Source organism: Ctenopharyngodon idella, chromosome 13 (genome assembly GCF_019924925.1).
Source record: "Ctenopharyngodon idella isolate HZGC_01 chromosome 13, HZGC01, whole genome shotgun sequence".
NCBI lineage: Eukaryota > Metazoa > Chordata > Actinopteri > Cypriniformes > Xenocyprididae > Ctenopharyngodon > Ctenopharyngodon idella.
Window position 1 is genome coordinate 1,320,245 of NC_067232.1, and position 18,311 is coordinate 1,338,555.

The following is an 18,311-nucleotide window of genomic DNA, read 5'->3' on the forward strand; positions in this document are numbered from 1 at the left end:
ATAGAGAGCAGCATTCTGATAAATATAGATATGCACCATTACATATTCATTATAATGTTCTTCAATATTTAATGCATGTTTGAATAAATTAGTTATGACAGCCACGATTTAAATGTTTATATTAAATTAAAAAAAAAAAACGATTATGTAATTCTAAACTTTATTTATTATAAAAAAACATAATTGAGTTTAATTTAAGTGTTTGTATATGAATAAGTTAATTTTAACCTTCAATATTATAGTAAAGTAGTACTAACTGACTCCCATGTGTAGTTTACAGCATTAGTTGAGAGATTTTTTTCCTCTAGAAAATTGTACTGTAAGTGATATACTACATCCAAAATAATCGATATCGAATCGAATCGAAATCATAATCGAATCGCAAGTATGTGAATAGAAATCGAATCGAATTGTAAAAAATTGTGTCAATACCCAGCCCTATTGTTAACTAAAAAATAATTCCATAAAAAAATTCATTACTTGAAATAAAATAAATGTCAACTGAAATAAAATATTAAAAATATTGTAAACTTATTTTATCGTTCATTTAAAGGTACAATATGTAAGATTTTTGGATTAAAATATTGTTACAGGACAGAAGGGAGCGGAGACACAGGTAAGGATTAACAGGTTTATTTTCAGGTAAGCAGAGCGTGAGAAGAGTGCAGGTGAGTGATGTCAGATGAATGGGTCGATGAGCCGATGAACTGGAAACTGATACTTGTCTGTGTTCTCTAGGGAGCGTGGATACCGGGAGACGAGGAGCAGACGAACACACAGGAGAAGCACAGGAGACGAGGAGACACTGGGAATCACTGAAGACGCTGGAGATAGGTAAGTAGTCGAGTAGGGAGTCCTGGAGGTAAGTAAACACTAGCATGTGTTAACGAGACCGGACAGTGACTGAGTGAACTGGCGTGACTTATATGTGGCTGTGGTGATGATAGTGAATGAGCGTCAGGTGTGGCTTGTTAGTACTCAGGAGAGGGAGTGCGATGTGATTGGGTGAGTGTAGAGCCTGGCGTGTCTGTGACATTACCCCCCCCTCCACGGTCCGCTCCTGAGGACCGCGGACCCCGACGTCGTGGTGGTCGACCTCTGCCTCGGGGGCCTGGCTTGCTGGGGTGTCTGGCGTGGAAGTCGTCAAGGAGGCTGGGATCTAGGATATCATTCCTCGGGACCCATGAGCGTTCTTCGGGGCCATAGCCTTCCCAGTCGACCAGGTATTCAAGGGACCCACCACGACGTCGGGAGTCCAGGATATCTTTCACCTGGTAGGCCACTCCGTCTTCAGCGATGAGTGGAGGAGGGGGATCTTCGGGGTCGCCAGGCTCTGTGGAGGGAAGAACAGAGGGATGGTGAGGCTTCAGGAGTGACACATGGAAAACTGGGTGAATGCGATACTCAGGAGGGAGTTGCAGGTGATAGGTGACGGGGTTGACTTGCCGGATGATGGTGAAGGGGCCAACGAATCTAGGACTCAGCTTTTTACAGGGTAGGCGCAGCTTGATGTCCCGGGTTGACAGCCAAACCTTCTGCCCTGGTTGGAAGTTGGGTGCGTGGGAGCGTCGAAGGTCGGCTGTCAACCTGCGCCTGCGTAGGGCTCGCTGGAGTTGCAGATGTGCTGAGTCCCAGACCCTCTCGCTCTCCCGGAACCAGTAATCCACCGCCGGGACGTCTGATGGTTCCCCATCCCAAGGGAACAGCGGGGGCTGATAGCCGAGCACGCATTGGAAAGGTGTAAGGCCTGTAGTGGGTTGACGAAGAGAATTCTGGGCGTACTCGGCCCAGCCCAGGAACTGGTTCCAGGAGTCCTGGTGGCCGTGACAGAAGGTACGCAGGAAACGGCCGATCTCCTGTATCTTCCTCTCCGTCTGCCCGTTCGTCTGTGGATGGTATCCGGAGGAGAGACTTATGGTCACACCTAGGAGTTTGAAGAAGGCCTTCCAGACTCGGGAGGTGAATTGGGATCCACGGTCTGATACAATGTCTTCAGGTAAACCAAAGTAGCGAAATACATGGTTGAATAATAGTTCTGCCGTTTCCATGGCAGTGGGGAGTCCAGGCAGGGGAATTAAACGGCAGGACTTGGAAAAGCGGTCGACGATTACTAGCACACATGTGCATCCTTCGGAGACAGGAAGGTCGGTGATGAAATCCACTCCTAGGTGTGACCAGGGACGAGTGGGAACGGGCAGAGGCTGGAGTTTTCCGGAGGGAAGATGGCGTGGACTCTTGGAGACGGCACATTCCCTACACCCTTGCACGTACCTTCTGACATTGGATGTCATGTTGGGCCACCAGAAGCGCTGTTTTAACAGCGAGAGGGTTTCGTTGACCCCGGGGTGGCCAGTGCCCAGTGAAGTATGGGTTGAATGGATGAGGGATGTGCGTCGTGACCGGGGTACATACTTCAATCCGGGGGGACAACCCGGCGGAATGCTAGTGGAGGCATTGGACTCGGGGAGCGTTTCTTCCGACCAGGATATGGGACTTACTATGAGTCTTTCGGGGATGATGGGCTCTGGATCCTCGTTGCTCTCGTCGAGGCTGTGGATACGAGATAGGGCGTCGGCTTTCACATTCTTTGATCCGGGACGGTAGGAGATGGTGAAATTGAATCTCGTGAAGAACAGAGCCCATCTGGCCTGGCGGGGGTTTAGTCTCTTGGCTTCACGTAAGTATCCTAGGTTCTTGTGATCCGTTAAAACAACAAAAGGGTGTTTGGCTCCCTCAAGCCAATGCCTCCATTCCTCTAGGGCAAGCTTGATGGCGAGGAGTTCGCGATTGCCGATGTCATAATTGACTTCCGCCGGGTTGAGCTTCCTGGAGAAGAAAGCGCATGGATGGAGTCTGCTGGGATTCCCCTGCTGCTGGGATAAGACCGCTCCCACTCCGGTGGTTGAGGCGTCGACTTCGACGATGAAGGGGAGCTCAGGGTCTGGGTGAACCAGGAGGGGAGCGGTCGTGAAGGCGGTTTTGAGGGCCTCAAAGGCTTGGGTGGCTGCTGGGGTCCAGGACAGGGACTTGGGCTTACCACGGAGGAGGTTGGTGAGTGGACCGGTGATGGAACTGTAGTGCTGGATGAAACGGCGGTAGAAATTGGCAAATCCTAGGAATCTTTGTAACTCTTTAATAGTGGAGGGAATGGGCCATTCTTTTACAGCTGTGACCTTCCTCTCGTCCATGCGGACGCCACTGTGGTCGATATTGTAGCCGAGGAATTGCACGGAAGGCTGATGGAAGGTGCACTTCTCGGCTTTCAGGAAGAGGTGGTAATCTCTCAGGCGTTGGAGGACCTCCGCAACGTGTCGGCGATGTTCGGCCAGGCTCCGGGAGTAGATCAAAATGTCGTCAATGTAGACCAGGACAGACCGGTGCAGGAACTCCCGGAGCACCTCATGCATGAAGTCTTGGAATACGGAGGGGGCGTTGACCAGGCCATACGGCATAACAAGATATTCATAGTGGCCGGTAGGTGTCACGAAGGCGGTCTTCCACTCGTCCCCCTCACGTATTCTGATGAGGTTGTACGCGCTGCGGAGGTCCAGCTTGGTGAACACAGTGGCGCCGCGTAGATGTTCCAGGGCTGCTGGGACGAGAGGAAGGGGGTAACGGAATTTTATGGTGATTTGGTTGAGTGCTCGATAGTCAATGCAAGGCCGCAAGCCTCCGTCCTTCTTGGCCACGAAGAAAAAACTAGAAGCAGCAGGGGAAGTGGACGGTCGGATGTAACCTTGCTTGAGAGCCTCGTCGATGTACTCCTCCATGGCTTTCTCCTCCGGGACGGATAGGGAGTATATCTTCCCTCTGGGCACTGGCTCACCTGGGATGAGGTCTATGGCACAGTCCCATGGCCGGTGAGGGGGCAGCTTGGAGGCCTGCTTCGGACAGAAGACATCTCTGAAGTGGGAGTAACAGGCTGGGATGTCCGTGGAACGTTTCTCGAGAGGGCTTTCCACTGTGGTAGCCCCGACTTGGATTTCATGGGAACTTGGAGAACTGGAAGCTGGGAGTTCGGGAAAGCAGTCCTGGAAACATTGGTTACCCCACTTCAGGATCTCTCCTGTCCTCCAGGAGATGGTGGGGTTGTGCTGCTCAAGCCATGGGCGCCCTAGGATCACGTCAGATGTAGACTCCTCCAGAACCAGCAGCTGTATCTCCTCGGTGTGAAGCACTCCCACTTGGAGACGGAGAGGTCCCACGCTGTAACGTACCTTCCGTAAAGGTTTTCCTGTTATCGCGTGGATCTGGTAGATCTTCGGCGTTGGGGTGGTCTTGAGACGCAGCTGGCGACAGAGGGCTCCGGAGATGAAGTTTCCAGCTGACCCAGAATCGAGGAGCGCACTGGCTGGAAGACAAAGTTTAGCAGCAGTAAGTGTTACTACAATTGTGAGTGGTTTCATTTTATTTAGAGTGGGCAGGACAGCACTCACCAAAAATCAGGCAGGACGTAAAGGGCATTCAGCGATATAATGCCCGGCACCACCACAATACAAACAGAGATTCTGGGTCAGCCTCCTCTGTCGCTCAGCTGCGGAAAGACGCGAGTGCTCAATTTGCATGTTATCGTTAGCTGGTTCTGGGGAGCTGACGGACTCTGGCTGGCGGGAAATGGAGGGGAATAGCGGCTGGCCCTGGTGCTCTTCTAAGCACAGCTGCATACGAGTGGCGAATCTGATAGACAGCTGAATGAATTTCTCGAGCCCGATGGAATCCTCGTATGCAGCGAGATGCAACCGCACACGGGGATCGAGGCCTTGACGATAAGTGGTTATTAAGGCCTGCTCATTCCAACCACTAGCAGCAGCGAGGGTACGAAACTGGAGGGCATAATCAGACACAGTTAGTGCACCTTGCTTTAAATTGCATAATCTCTCACCAATCGACGAGTCCCAGGCGGGTTTTCCAAAAACTTCCTTGAAGTGGGTTGTAAAACTTGACAAGGATGAAACAACGGGGTTGTTTAGGCTCCAGAGAGGTTCAGCCCATCGCAGTGCTTTCCCGTGAAGCTGAGAGATTATGAAAGCCACTTTTGAACGATCGTCTGGGTATAAGTGCGGTTGCATCTCCAGGACCAGCGAACATTGCAGGAGAAAACCGTTGCAATCCTCCGCCAGACCAGAGAAGGGCGCCGGTTTGGCCATGGGACTGGCGACCACGGGAGGTGAAGGAGCTGTGGCGGTGGATGCGGAAGTGTTCGCTGGTGGCGTTGTCATGGAGGTGCTGGTGAAAGTGCGACGAAGTGCATCGACCAGCTCTTGAATGGGATCCGGGGTGCTCATGCTGTACCTGGACGGTGTTGGTCCGGTCTTCTGTTACAGGACAGAAGGGAGCGGAGACACAGGTAAGGATTAACAGGTTTATTTTCAGGTAAGCAGAGCGTGAGAAGAGTGCAGGTGAGTGATGTCAGATGAATGGGTCGATGAGCCGATGAACTGGAAACTGATACTTGTCTGTGTTCTCTAGGGAGCGTGGATACCGGGAGACGAGGAGCAGACGAACACACAGGAGAAGCACAGGAGACGAGGAGACACTGGGAATCACTGAAGACGCTGGAGATAGGTAAGTAGTCGAGTAGGGAGTCCTGGAGGTAAGTAAACACTAGCATGTGTTAACGAGACCGGACAGTGACTGAGTGAACTGGCGTGACTTATATGTGGCTGTGGTGATGATAGTGAATGAGCGTCAGGTGTGGCTTGTTAGTACTCAGGAGAGGGAGTGCGATGTGATTGGGTGAGTGTAGAGCCTGGCGTGTCTGTGACAAATATCCAAAAACCACTAGAACAATGTTATATATTTTGTTGACTTGTGTACTTACATTATCCCAAATGTTTCCAAGAATGTTTAAATCCAGAGAAATAAGCAATTTTAACCAGAACATGGACCATGTCTGTGCATCGCCTATAAATGACATCATACCCTTGTTTTCCGGTTTTATTTTGTATAAACCATGGAAACACCAAAGACGCTTTGATATATTATGTGTTTTATTAGTCAGGTGTGCAACTGTTTAGATACATTCATCGACAGAAAACTAATTATTGTTATATAGCTCAACACAGCAGGTCTTATTGTTTAAATCTCGCTTTCTTGATTTACCACGAGTACCATGCTTTTACCATGCCTAATATCGATCTAGCTTACTGCAGTGTGCAACAAGTGTCTCATAGTAGCCGCTCTCGAGCCGTGTGTCGCACTCGTCTCTCATTAGCAATCGCTCCAGCGGCCTCGTTTCTGCTCCCACAGCACTCGCCCTGCTCTGCTTCATACTACAGTAACGTTAATAATCTCAATCTCTTGCCAAGTCCTGTCCTGATTCTTTTCCACCGGCTATAGACGTGAAGACAACACATCCCATAATTCCGTGAAATCAAGGCGTCATCAAACTATGCCTGAATAAGCGACCTCTAGTGGTGAAAATTTACATAGTGTGCCTTTAACTTGAAGTACTAAAATAACTAAAATTAAATGTATTACATTAATATATTATAGGCTATTAATAAAAATTATATATAATATATATTATAGGCTATTAATAAAAACTATATTAAAAAAAGCTAATAAAAATTACAAAAATGCATAACAAAGTTACAGAAAATAGAAAATAAAATCTAATTCGAAATATTAACGAACACTATATAATAGTATATCAATGATACTAAAGTAACACTGCTTTGGAGTTGGATCTTTTCAACCATTCAAATTGCATAAATGACTCACTCACTCAGATCACATGAACTGGAAAGAAACGGTCCGACTCCAAAGAGCCATCCATTCTTGAGTCGCACTCACACACTGTCGGCTGTTTAGAATCAGAAAATTTGATGAATTTTTTAAAAATCTGTTTTCATTTTAATAATAATTATTTTACATTGATGTAACAACTAATATAAATTGGCTCATAAAATAGCAGTTCTTGCCAGCAGTCAATGTTGTTCTGACTCAGACCAGGTATTCTAATCTTCGCTCTCTTTTTTTCTTTCTTCCTCACATGCATGCACACACATTCTTTTCTTATCGCCTACTCTTGTCCTCAAACCGTTTCATTTGTCAAGGATGTGTAGTTGTCATGGAAACCTTTCTCCCCTTCTTCACTATCTCTCTTCTCTATCATGCTGTCAGTGCTTAGTGTCATATCAGTGACATAAATATTGGAGGAAATTAATCTGATCATATAACCATGCAACAATGACCAGCAGCTGGATTTATCACACACAGTGACAACACTGGATATCTATTTTGCATAAAACATCAAGGGGAAAAACTGCACACTTTACCTGTAATAAAGCCCACAGCTTGGGACAACATGTCACTTGCTGATATACTTAAGTGTACTAATGTTTTTTTTTTTGCTATAAAACGCAGTAAGTCAACATCCTGAAAAACAGTGTTTCACAACATCCCCCATTGTTGATATATCTGTAATAGCCTGGTGTGGCCTGCGCCGGTAATTAGGTTTCTGTTTAGTAGCCTGGGAGTTTCTACAGACAGAGCAAGAGATAGGCGGCAGCTCTCAAAGGCACAGGGCTCCCTAAGGTTGAGTAGAACTGTTCGTTTCTATGGCAAATAATGACCAAAAGAGCCAGTTAAAAGGAACATGCAATGTTCATGTGCGTGCATAGAAAGAATATAAGGAAACTGATAGATAAAAAGCATCAATGAAAAAGACCACAGCAAACTGACAAATTAGTGTTGAAAGACAGAGCACAGTTTTAATGACTGTCCGTTACAGTCACACAGACCAATTTATTTTCCATTTCTACACTATAAACAATAATGTGTTGGCTCAACAACAACAAAAAAATTAACGCAACAGTTTGCATCAATTTTTTCTAGTTATGACAACTTATAATAAAATTGAGTTCAACAATTAAGTTCACAATTGCGCATTATAAACTCACAATTGCGAGATATAAACCAATTATGATTTTTTTCTGTGAATTTGGAGATATAAACTCCCAATTGCAAGTTATAAAAATACTTTTTTTTCTCAGAATTGTGAGTTTATATCTCACAATTCTGACTTTATAATTCGCAATTGAGACTTTATATCACACAATTCTGACTTTATAACACAATTGTGAGTTTATATCTTTCAATTCTGAGAAAAAGTCAGAATTGTGAGATAAAAAGTCGCAATTATACCTTTTTTTATTTTTTATTCAGTGGCGGAAACAAGCTTCCATAAATTTTTAAGCTAAGTTGAAAAAAAAATTAAGTCACTTCAACTATTCGAGTTGTAGCCCTGGAACCAATTAATCTATCTATTTTAGTTAAAAGCACATGCACATTAAACTTTATTTGAGCTTACGCGCCAAAGTAATTTTGGCTTGACCTTTTCTATTTACACAATTTTATTAATATATTTTACAACCCGAATTCCGGAAATGTTGGGATGTTTTTTAAATTTGAAAAAAAATTAAAACTAAAAGACTTTCAAATCACATGAGCCAATATTTTATTCACAATAGAACATAGATAACATAACAAATGTTTAAACTGAGAAATTTTACACTTTTATCCACTAAATGAGCTCATTTCAAATTTGATGCCTGCTACAGGTCTCAAAATAGTTGGCACAGGGGCAACAAATGGCTGAAAAAGCAAGAAATTTTGAAAAGATTCAGCTGGGAGAACATCTAGCAACTAATTAAGTTAATTGATATCAGGTCTGTAACATGATTAGCTATAAAAGGGATGTCTTAGAGAGGCAGAGTCTCTCAGAAGTAAAGATGGGCAGAGGCTTTCCAATCTGTGAAAGAGTGCGTAAAAAGATTGTGGAATACTTTAAAAACAATGTTCCTCAACATCAAATTGCAAATCTCATCATCTACAGTGCATGACATCATCAAAAGATTCAGAGAAACTGGAGAAATCTCTGTGCGTAAGGCACAAGGCTGAAGACCTTTATTGGATGCCCGTGGTCTTCAGGCCCTCAGACGACACTGCATCACTCATCGGCATGATTGTGTCAATGACATTACTAAATGGGCCCAGGAATACTTCCAGAAACCACTGTTGGTAAACACAATCCACCGTGCCATCTGCAGATCCCAACTAAAGCTCTATCATGCAAAAAGGAAGCCATATGTGAACATGGGCCAGAAGCGCCGTTGTGTCCTGTGGGCCAAGGCTCATTTAAAATGGATTGTTTCAAAGTGGAAAAGTGTTCTATGGTCAGACGAGTCCAAATTTGACATTCTTGTTGGAAATCACAGACGCCGTGTCCTCCGGGCTAAAGAGGAGGGAGACCTTCCAGCAAGTTATCAGCATTCAGTTCAAAAGCCAGCATCTCTGATGGTATGGGGGTGCATAAGTGCATATGGGCAGCTTGCATGTTTTGGAAGGCATTATGAATGCTGAAAGGTATATAAAGCTTTTAGAGCAACATATGCTCCCCTCTAGACGACGTCTATTTCAGGGAAGGCCTTGTGCATTTCAGCAGGACAATGCAAAACCACATACTGCAGCTATTACAACAGCATGGCTTCATCGTAGAAGAGTCCGGGTGCCGAATTGGCCTGCCTGCAGTCCAGATCTTTCACCTATAGAGAAAAATACGTCAAAGATGACCGCAAACTCTTAAGCAGCTAGAAACCTATATCAGGCAAGAATGGGACCAAATTTCAACACCAAAACTCCAGAAACTTTTGGAAAAGTTTAAACATTTGTTATGTTATCTATGTTCTATTGTGAATAAAATATTGGCTCATGTGATTTGAAAGTCTTTTAGTTTTCATTTTATTCAAATTTAAAAAAACTCCCAACATTTTTTATAATACTTCATATTTACCTTTCAGATAGCATTTTCTTCCCTTTTGTGACAAATATCTGAGTGAAACAGCTTCTCGAATGAGATAAAACTGCAGGGTGGGACTTGATTTTGTCCATTAGGAATTGATTGGATGGTTGTGGTTTGCTATTGCTGTGATGTCATGTGATTGACAGGTTTTCCTGCCCTCGTGCCAGTAAACACGTCATCAGAGAAGAGAAGAGAAGAGAAGAGAAGAGAAGAGAAGAGAAAAGAAAAGAAGAGAAGTCGCTGCAAGAGGGAGCGGAAGTTATTTTGATTAAAGATTATGAGGACACATTAATAAAAAATTTCATGGTGAATTTAAAACTTTTAAAACTAAAATTAAATCTTTATTTTATGTTTTTATTTACATATTTACATTGTATATAAGTTGCTGCCACATTGCTATGCAGTTGCTATGGTCTGCTAAAAGTTTTTAGCATGTTGCTATGCAGTTGCTAGGGTCGTTACTAAGACATTGTAGGAGGATCACTGCAGGATGAGCTGAAATGCACTAAAATGTTGCTGTTTTAAGAATTAAGCTGATTATTTTGACACCGAATTGTTTAATTGACAGGCCGTCTTGAGAATGTGGTGCTCATTATGCTGGAATTAAAGCATGTTGCAACTGTCAAACAATCAATGCCAAAGAAAGAAAATGGCAGCATCTCATTTCCTCTCAGAAAGAAATAGTGCTTTAGACTAGTTTTTCCACAGTCTTTCTGAGGGTTCTTCTTATCTGCTGTGCTGACAGAAGGTCACCTGAACATCTGAGATATCTCTAAAGCTCAAACCATCACACGGGTGCGTTAACCTAAAGGCTAATTGCTCCTGCAGCCGTGAACAGTGACATCCGTGAGGCCGTCACATCTCTCAACGTCATCCATGACCTTTCAAAATAAGGAGAGAGGAAAGTGACACTCTTCCCATGAGCATGACAGAGTAAAAGAAAATGTTTACATATACTCTCTAGTATACCCTATTTGACAAAATTATATTTCAAACACATTTTAGTATAACAGAAACTTTCACAGTTTTGCTATGTTTTACCTGAAAGTCAATCAAACCTTCCTTTTATAAAAACTTGGGAGACCTTTAGTTTGGCTTTTAAACTTTGTAACCTGTGATGGTAATGATGGTAAAGTCTCATGAGCGAATGTTTTTCCTGTTTTCCTGTAACGCCAATAAAACTACAAAGACTCACTTACACCACAATGATGAATCTTAACTGTGAGATCATTTGAACTCTTACTGCCAACCAGTGGGCACTAAATACAGCCCCCTAAAACTTGACATTAATTATTTAACGTCCATTACACTTCATGGTAATTGCATTAAAATGCCAGGAGAAATACCCTAGGATAGATACCCCACCAATTTTTTTTTATTTTATTATTTTAGAATTATTTATTATTAACTAATATTTTAGCTTTTATTTTTATATTTTCCATTTTCATTTTAGTTTAAGTTTTTGTAATTTTATATATGATGTGCTTTTGTCCTCCATTTTTATTATTTTAGCATTATATATTATTTAATATTTTTAATTAGCTTTTATTTTTATATTTTCCGTTTAATTTTAGTTTAGGTTTTTGTAATTTAATGTATGGCGTGCTTTTGTCCTTTTTATTATTTTTTTTGTTTTGTTTTTTTGTTTAAGTTCTCATTTCAGTTTTATTTTAATAAACGAAAATAATTTTTAGTTTTAATTTTTAATTACGTATATCAAATAAAATTGCAAATAATAAAATACTCAACATTCCTTGTAATTGAAATAAATTAAATAGCATTTTACTGGTTGTGAAGACTTTTAAAGAGATGGTTCACCTAAAAATGAAAATTCTGTCATCATTTACTCACCCTCAAGTAGTTCCAAACCTGTATAAATTTCTTTGTTCTGCTGAAGATATTTTGAAGAAAGTTTGTAACCAGGCCGGTTTGGGGCACCATTGACTTCCATAGTAAAAAAAAAAAAAACTATGGAAGTAAATGGTGCCCCAGAACTGTTAGGTTTCCCACATTCTTCAAAAATATCTTCCTTTGTGTTCAACAGAAAAAAGAAATTTATACAGGTTTGGAACAACTTTAGGGTGAGTAAATGTTGGGTGAACTATCTCTTTAAGCATACATATAAGTCACGCAAATGTTTCTGATAAAGACACGCTGCTATAGGATTCTGCAGAGTGAAAGACTTGTTCATCTAATTGGTTTTAGTAAATCAATACTTCCAGCCACTAGCGTGGACACAAAACAAACAGCTGATTTCATGAACTAGAGGTCAATAGATACTACAGTGGTGCCTTGAGAACTGAATGAATTAATGAGAGGCGAGCCAGCAACCCCTTTTAAATGATCGTGTCCCTTCTGTATTATCTGAGGTGGAGGACCTTATTCCACACACAGATAAAGACACACACTCATCCAAACGGATGGCAGTTAGGCCGCTAGTGCCTTTGTGTGGTTGAATGTTATCACTGTCACAGGGAGCCTGTAATTATCAAGCATTTAAAGGTTCCTGCAAACATGATGGCTCCACTCTGGACGCTTCCAGTATTGCAGATCTCAGTGTGGATACGCTTCACTTCTCTACTTCAGGGTGTTCTGTGAAGAATGAGTCACACTGCCTTCCTGGCTGCTGCCATTACTGATTACATTATAGACTGCTGGGAAATGAAAACCAATAGAGGGATGATGTAAATAAAAAGGTGGCAGAAGTGGATAATATTTTATCATGACACAACCTGCCTCATGCACACAATCTTAAATCATTAAACAGATGGCCTCTTTATAGAAATGATTTTTCCAGTGAACAATATTTTTGTACGCAATTATTGTACTATTTTGTTATATAAATATAGTCCAAACAAATTGTCTAAATTAGGTATTATATATTTATAATAGATTATGACTATATAATATATTTTGAATTATTTCGAATTTGGAATCAATTTTATTTAATTTTTTATTTTACTATTATTTCGGTTGTGGATTAAATTCATGATCTGTGGCCATAAACTTAGCCAGTAAGTTAAGACTGTGTCTTAAGAACTAAATTGACACACTAGCAATTAGTCAAAGGTAAGTCTTTCTTTTTCTGATTCAAATTAGACCAGTCTACCTAATTATGTAACTGACTTTAAAAAGTAAAAAAAATTAGATGACCAACTTTTAAGACTAATCTAAGCAGTTTATGCAACCAACCCCTGATTAGCCTACTATAAATAGTAAATGGACTCAGTGGTAGTATCTATTTTATGACATCAATTTGCAAGGTAGAAAACTCACTGAGATGTATGGAAAGCGCGCCACCTGCTGGACTTTCATGGAAACGTTTGGTTCATTATGTGGCTTTATGCTGCCTTCACGTGCTGTCGGAATTATAAATACGAGTTTCCTAGGGGAAAATTGCACATGAACGCCCTCCTATTTCGAAACTTGAATGCGATAAGCTCGTAATCATGACTTCAGAAGTGGGAATTATCAAATTTCCAATAGCACGTGAAGGCAGCATAAATTACCAACATAAAGTGTATTTAAAGGGATAGTTCACCCAAATGAAAATTCTGTCATTCCGTGATTTACTCATCCTCAAGTTGTTCCAAACCTGTATGAATTTATTTCTGCTGAACAAAAAAGAAGATATTTTGAAGAATATGCGTAACCAAACAGTTGATAGGCCCAATCTCGCCAACAGAGGGTAGTATTGAACCAAAATATACAGCATTAGCCTGGATGTGAACAGAGCTGTATAAAAAACGTTATTTAAAAATGACAATTACCATGACAAACAAATCGTTGATAAGATCATTTTCGTTTTTATTTAAATCATAATTAAAGGTGCACTATGTACTTTTGGCGCTCTAGCGGTAAATAACCAAAACCGCATGCGTCTTGCGGAAGAACATTGTAGCCAGAGCTACTTCTCTCTCTTTATGTAGGCCTACATGAGAAGTCACGCAGGTATGACAACCTTAGTTTATCTTAATACGCCTCACTACACGATCGTTTACTGACAGACAGCTTTGAGTAATAGTGTATTGCTGTTATTTTAAACTTAAGCATACAGGCAAAGAAGATTAAAATGTACCATATGGATCAGACATTTTGTCACAGGAAGGGAACTGAGGGGAAATTATTTTAAATGAAGAACAAGAAAAAAAATGTATCATACCTTTGTGAGTCACTTGCAGCTTTCTTTCAGCTCTGAGCAAGAAATAAGGTGTGTTCGCTCTTGCGCTACTGCTCAAGAATGCTGAAACTTTTTCTGCAATATCTGTTGTTTCTGGTAGAAAGCACAGGGCCTCTTTCATGCAGGAGGGGATAATGACTGGGTTTTTCATTTTTTCTTGTGTGTGTCTAAGAAAAGCAATAAACAGAAAGAAAGACAAACAGAAAACATTTCATTCCAAAAACCATTTGAGCTAGGGCTGTGTTCCTCACATAAAGCTATTATCAGGCTTGAAAGGCCTGATAGGCTAATTTTGAGGCTTGAAAGGCTTAGTTCCCTTTCATTTTAAAGGTAGGGTTGGCAATTTCGGACAGGATAGCAATAGCAAGTTAGCTTTGAAAGCAGCTCTCTAAAGCCACACCTCCTTCAAAACACATGAACGCATACAGCAGAGTCTGCAAAGCGTCACAATTACCTCATGTCTCAAAGCAGATTACGTTCATTATTATTGTAATGTTAACAATGTACAAAGCTCGGACTTGTACCACCTGACTGAGTCTGAGGATGTTAACGACTCTGGGTAGAACGTCAAGGGTTGCCATCTTGTAATTATGCTTAAGACATGGCGTGAACGCAGCATAAGCTTGTTGTTTTGGTTCAGGAAGAACTATAACGCTGCATTCACATCGTCTGCGTTAACGCTTCTCATTTACTTTGAATGGGTGACGTCATGCGTTGCTGAACTGAATTGTGGGTTCTGTCACATCACTTCACTTCACTCATGTTGCTCGCGGCATAAGTTGAAGATTTCTCAACTTTTCAACCGCCAACGCAGGCGTCAGCCAATCAGATTGCTTTATGCAAAGGGTGCAAGGAAAGAAAATGAGGACGGAGGAATCAAAGGAAAGCTTTTTGGGGTGCTTCTCAATACTCAAACTGATGCTTCCTCGTTTCCTCGTGAGCTGGAAACCGATCAAAGAAAGCCATCTTGAAGGACATCTCAGTTGTTTAATTGCACCACGAGGAGGCGAGGAATGAGGAGCAAGGAAGCTTCCTGAGGAGTAATGAGCAAGCATTCACGTCCTGAGACTTACAGAGAAGATATATGTACATGTTTCAATATTTAGACCACTTCTATTATTGTTTGCTCTCAGGATGTAAATAGTTTTAACCAGTATAACAAAAAGTGTTTATAAAAAATTACCTACCCTACCTTTAATTGCAGGGAGCACAATTCTACAGAATTTCTCTTTTGCTTTTCATGAAAGAAAAGAAAAGTCTCTTGTTTTTCGAGGGTATGACAGTCGGATGAACTATTCCTTTAAGAAACGGAGGACAAATGAAAAGAAGCGTTTGAGGGGGCGTGGTACTGTTTGCCTCAGAACATGCATATGCGATATGCAACACATTAAAATTGATAAATAAAACTAGTAAAAACATCTAGATGTAAGTCCAAGAAAGTCAACGGTTAGTTCCAAGAAAGCCAGACACTGTTTGAACAAAGAGCTTGCATGCGCACACAAAAGCCACACAATATAGCCTCAAAACTAAGGAAAATTCATACTGACACAAAGTTGCACACACGCTTTGATTCTCCCCTAAGCCTCTGGCACAGATTGATTCTCTTACAGTCCACAGGAGGAGCAAACACTGTGACACAAGTACACCTCTGGTGAAAACAAAACTGTGTTTTTAAAGTCAGTGATCTTATTGCTTAGACATGCCGCGCAGAAAGAGAAGTCATGGTCCTAAGAAAAATGACAAGGTATGGTTTTTTTTCACATAATTTATACTGCCTTGTGTTCTGTAACTCTCTGTAGAAAGGTAAAATGTGCAGTTGTTCATCTTTCTTAAAAACGCAATTTTCTTTGTGTAGCCTACTTTAATATAATCAGATTGATTTAGCCATATTAAATACATATTTTTACTTTAAGGTAAACGGTCTGATTTAGGGTTGGGAACTGCTCTTATTCATAACAGATTCCCTTAAAAAAAAAAACCGAACCGATTTTTTAAAATAATTTTCGGCTCATTAATCGTTCTCGAGCGTGCATTCACCAACAACCAGAAGTTTACATTGATTCCCTGCATTTCTATTCTTTTAATACTTTTTACAGCGCGAAAACTACAGCGATCATTGCAGCCCGATTCCCGAACGGATGACTCTTAGAACGATTCTCGAACGATTGACTCTTAGGAGCCGGTTCTCTTTAGTGAATCAAATCATTCAGCGTAACCAGTGTAAACTGATTCCCAAACGAATGATTCTTATGAGCCGATTAGAAGATTTTACTTATTTAATCTGACTCTCCGAACCGCAATTTATGTCATGTCATGTAGGGGAGAGTGGGGTAAGATGAGCCATTTTTTTACTTACGTGGTCCTCAAGATAAGGGGAAATGAGGCAGAAGTACAATTAAAGTATTTAAAGTAATTTCAGGATGTTTCCTATCATTTTAAATGATCAGAATACATATATGACAGAGGGTTCTAAAAATATGGCATCTTATAAAAAAGTGTTCCAGGTTAGGGATAAGTTGAGCCGAGTCAGTAGGTGGGTGTAAACTGACCATCTAGCTGAATCTGAATCAAACCCATGTGAAATTGTAAAGATAATGTACCTATTTTAAAAACTAATTTAATAATCAAATTTCCTTTTACAAATATTTTGAAAAAAAAATATTTTACAAATATTTCTTTTTTTAAAGCTAAATTAAACAACATAAAACCAACCAAATGAAGTTTAAATTTTAGTATCTTTAATTGTCTGCATTTCTGAAACAATATGTTGAACATCAAACTTGTTACCTTCCCATAAACAAACTAAACAGAGAGTTTGAGTAAAATTAAATAAAAACTAATAAGAATGAATAAATGTCACTGAAACTAATAAACATTTTAGTCAAAAGGTTCTTGACGTGGTAGTTTTTCTGCAATGTTGACCATGATTAAACATCCTCAGAGAAGGATTTGGTGTACTTGTACACTATTCCTATCAAATAAACTTGAAAATAAAGATAAACTAAACCAGTTGCGTAATATTACATTGAAATGACACCAGTTTATACTTTAGATTTAACTTAAATTCATTGCCTTATGGTGGGGTAAGTTAAAACGCTGGCTCAATTTACCCCACAGCATTTGGCTCACTTTGCCCCATAGCTGCCATTTTAGGAAAAGCTAGCTAGCTTACCAATTCAGAATAATATTTAGCTAAATGACTTGCATAATTTTATACGTTGCTAAATCACCAATATGCATCATAAATAGTTTTAGACCTGGACAAATTTGCTTTGATGAAACAGCCATTATCTGTTATGTTAAAATTTTACTTTGACAAGCCAAAAACATTTTTTTAAAGTAAATAAGCGACTCCTCCCACGTGCTTCTCCTTTTCACAGTCTGGCAGAAATTATGGGTGGTTTTAAAATATATGGTCACATGACAATAAAATGGTAGTACGGTTGCCAAGATACAGGGGGTGGGTCAACTAACCCACTGGCTCATCTTACCCCACTCTCCCCTACGGGTCTCAATTAAGGCCCGTTCACACCAAGAACGATAACTATATAAAGATAACTATAACGTTAACTGTTATATTTGCATTCACACCAACGAACAGTAACAATCTGTTTATTCTAAGCTCACGCGCTGCGGTTTTAAAGTGTGTACAACATGTTTTTGTTGTTCTTGTTACATTTACAAGGCTTTAACCAGCAGATATCCTCAGCATGCTATGTTTCGAGTGAATCTAGCTAGTGTAATAGATCTAATCTAACAGTAAATTTAGCGGACGAAGTCGATGGAATAAAAACAACGCCTAATCTTTTTCACTGCAACTTCAAAGTAAAGACAATGTTGTTGAAACTAGCGCTGGATACCTGAGGTAATTTTATATTACACTGTTTGATAGCCTGACATTATGAACTCGTTTTTTGACTTGTCAAACAACTGTGGCTTTTTCTGGACTTTGGCGATTAACTTCTCCGCAAGGTCGTCCGCCATTTTAAATGCGCGAGCCCTTGAATTAGAATGGATTCTGATTGGCTGTCAGTGTTTTACCGTTCAACAGCTGGAAAAAATCGTTCTGAAAGTGATCCCAACGATATCGTTTCTCTATAGCGTTATTATCGTCATAGCTGTGGTGTGGACAGTGCTATTATTTTATATTTAGAACGATTTTTAGAACTATATCTTTATCGTTATCTTTATAGTTATAGTTATTGGTATGAACAGGCATACGTCCGATTTGAAGTAAACCAAGAGCGGTTCAGAAAATGACAAGTTTTGAGTCTTGTTTTCTTTGGATTTAAGAGTAAAATAAGGTCTGCTGTTGTTATTAACTTT

General features: G+C 40.7%; 1 protein-coding gene and 1 long non-coding RNA gene across 3 annotated transcripts in view; one reads left to right on the forward strand and one right to left on the reverse strand.

Moving 5' to 3' along the window:
• Nucleotides 1-8,291: 8,291 nt before the first annotated feature.
• LOC127524724 (uncharacterized) lies at nucleotides 8,292-15,347 on the reverse strand. The gene is made up of 4 exons (XR_007933155.1): nucleotides 15,178-15,347; nucleotides 13,968-14,152; nucleotides 9,797-10,686; nucleotides 8,292-9,548 (listed from the first exon to the last, which is right to left on the reverse strand). It is a non-coding gene; the product is annotated as an uncharacterized LOC127524724 (long non-coding RNA).
• Nucleotides 15,348-15,504: 157 nt separating this feature from the next.
• LOC127524721 (calpastatin) overlaps nucleotides 15,505-18,311 on the forward strand; it is a 46,449-nt gene continuing 43,642 nt past the window's right edge. For both annotated transcript variants that reach the window (XM_051916505.1, XM_051916517.1), the window contains exon 1: nucleotides 15,505-15,729. In XM_051916505.1, coding sequence (XP_051772465.1) covers nucleotides 15,685-15,729 — 45 coding nt within the window. In that variant the 5' untranslated portion in view covers nucleotides 15,505-15,684. The remainder of the gene's footprint in view (nucleotides 15,730-18,311) is intronic.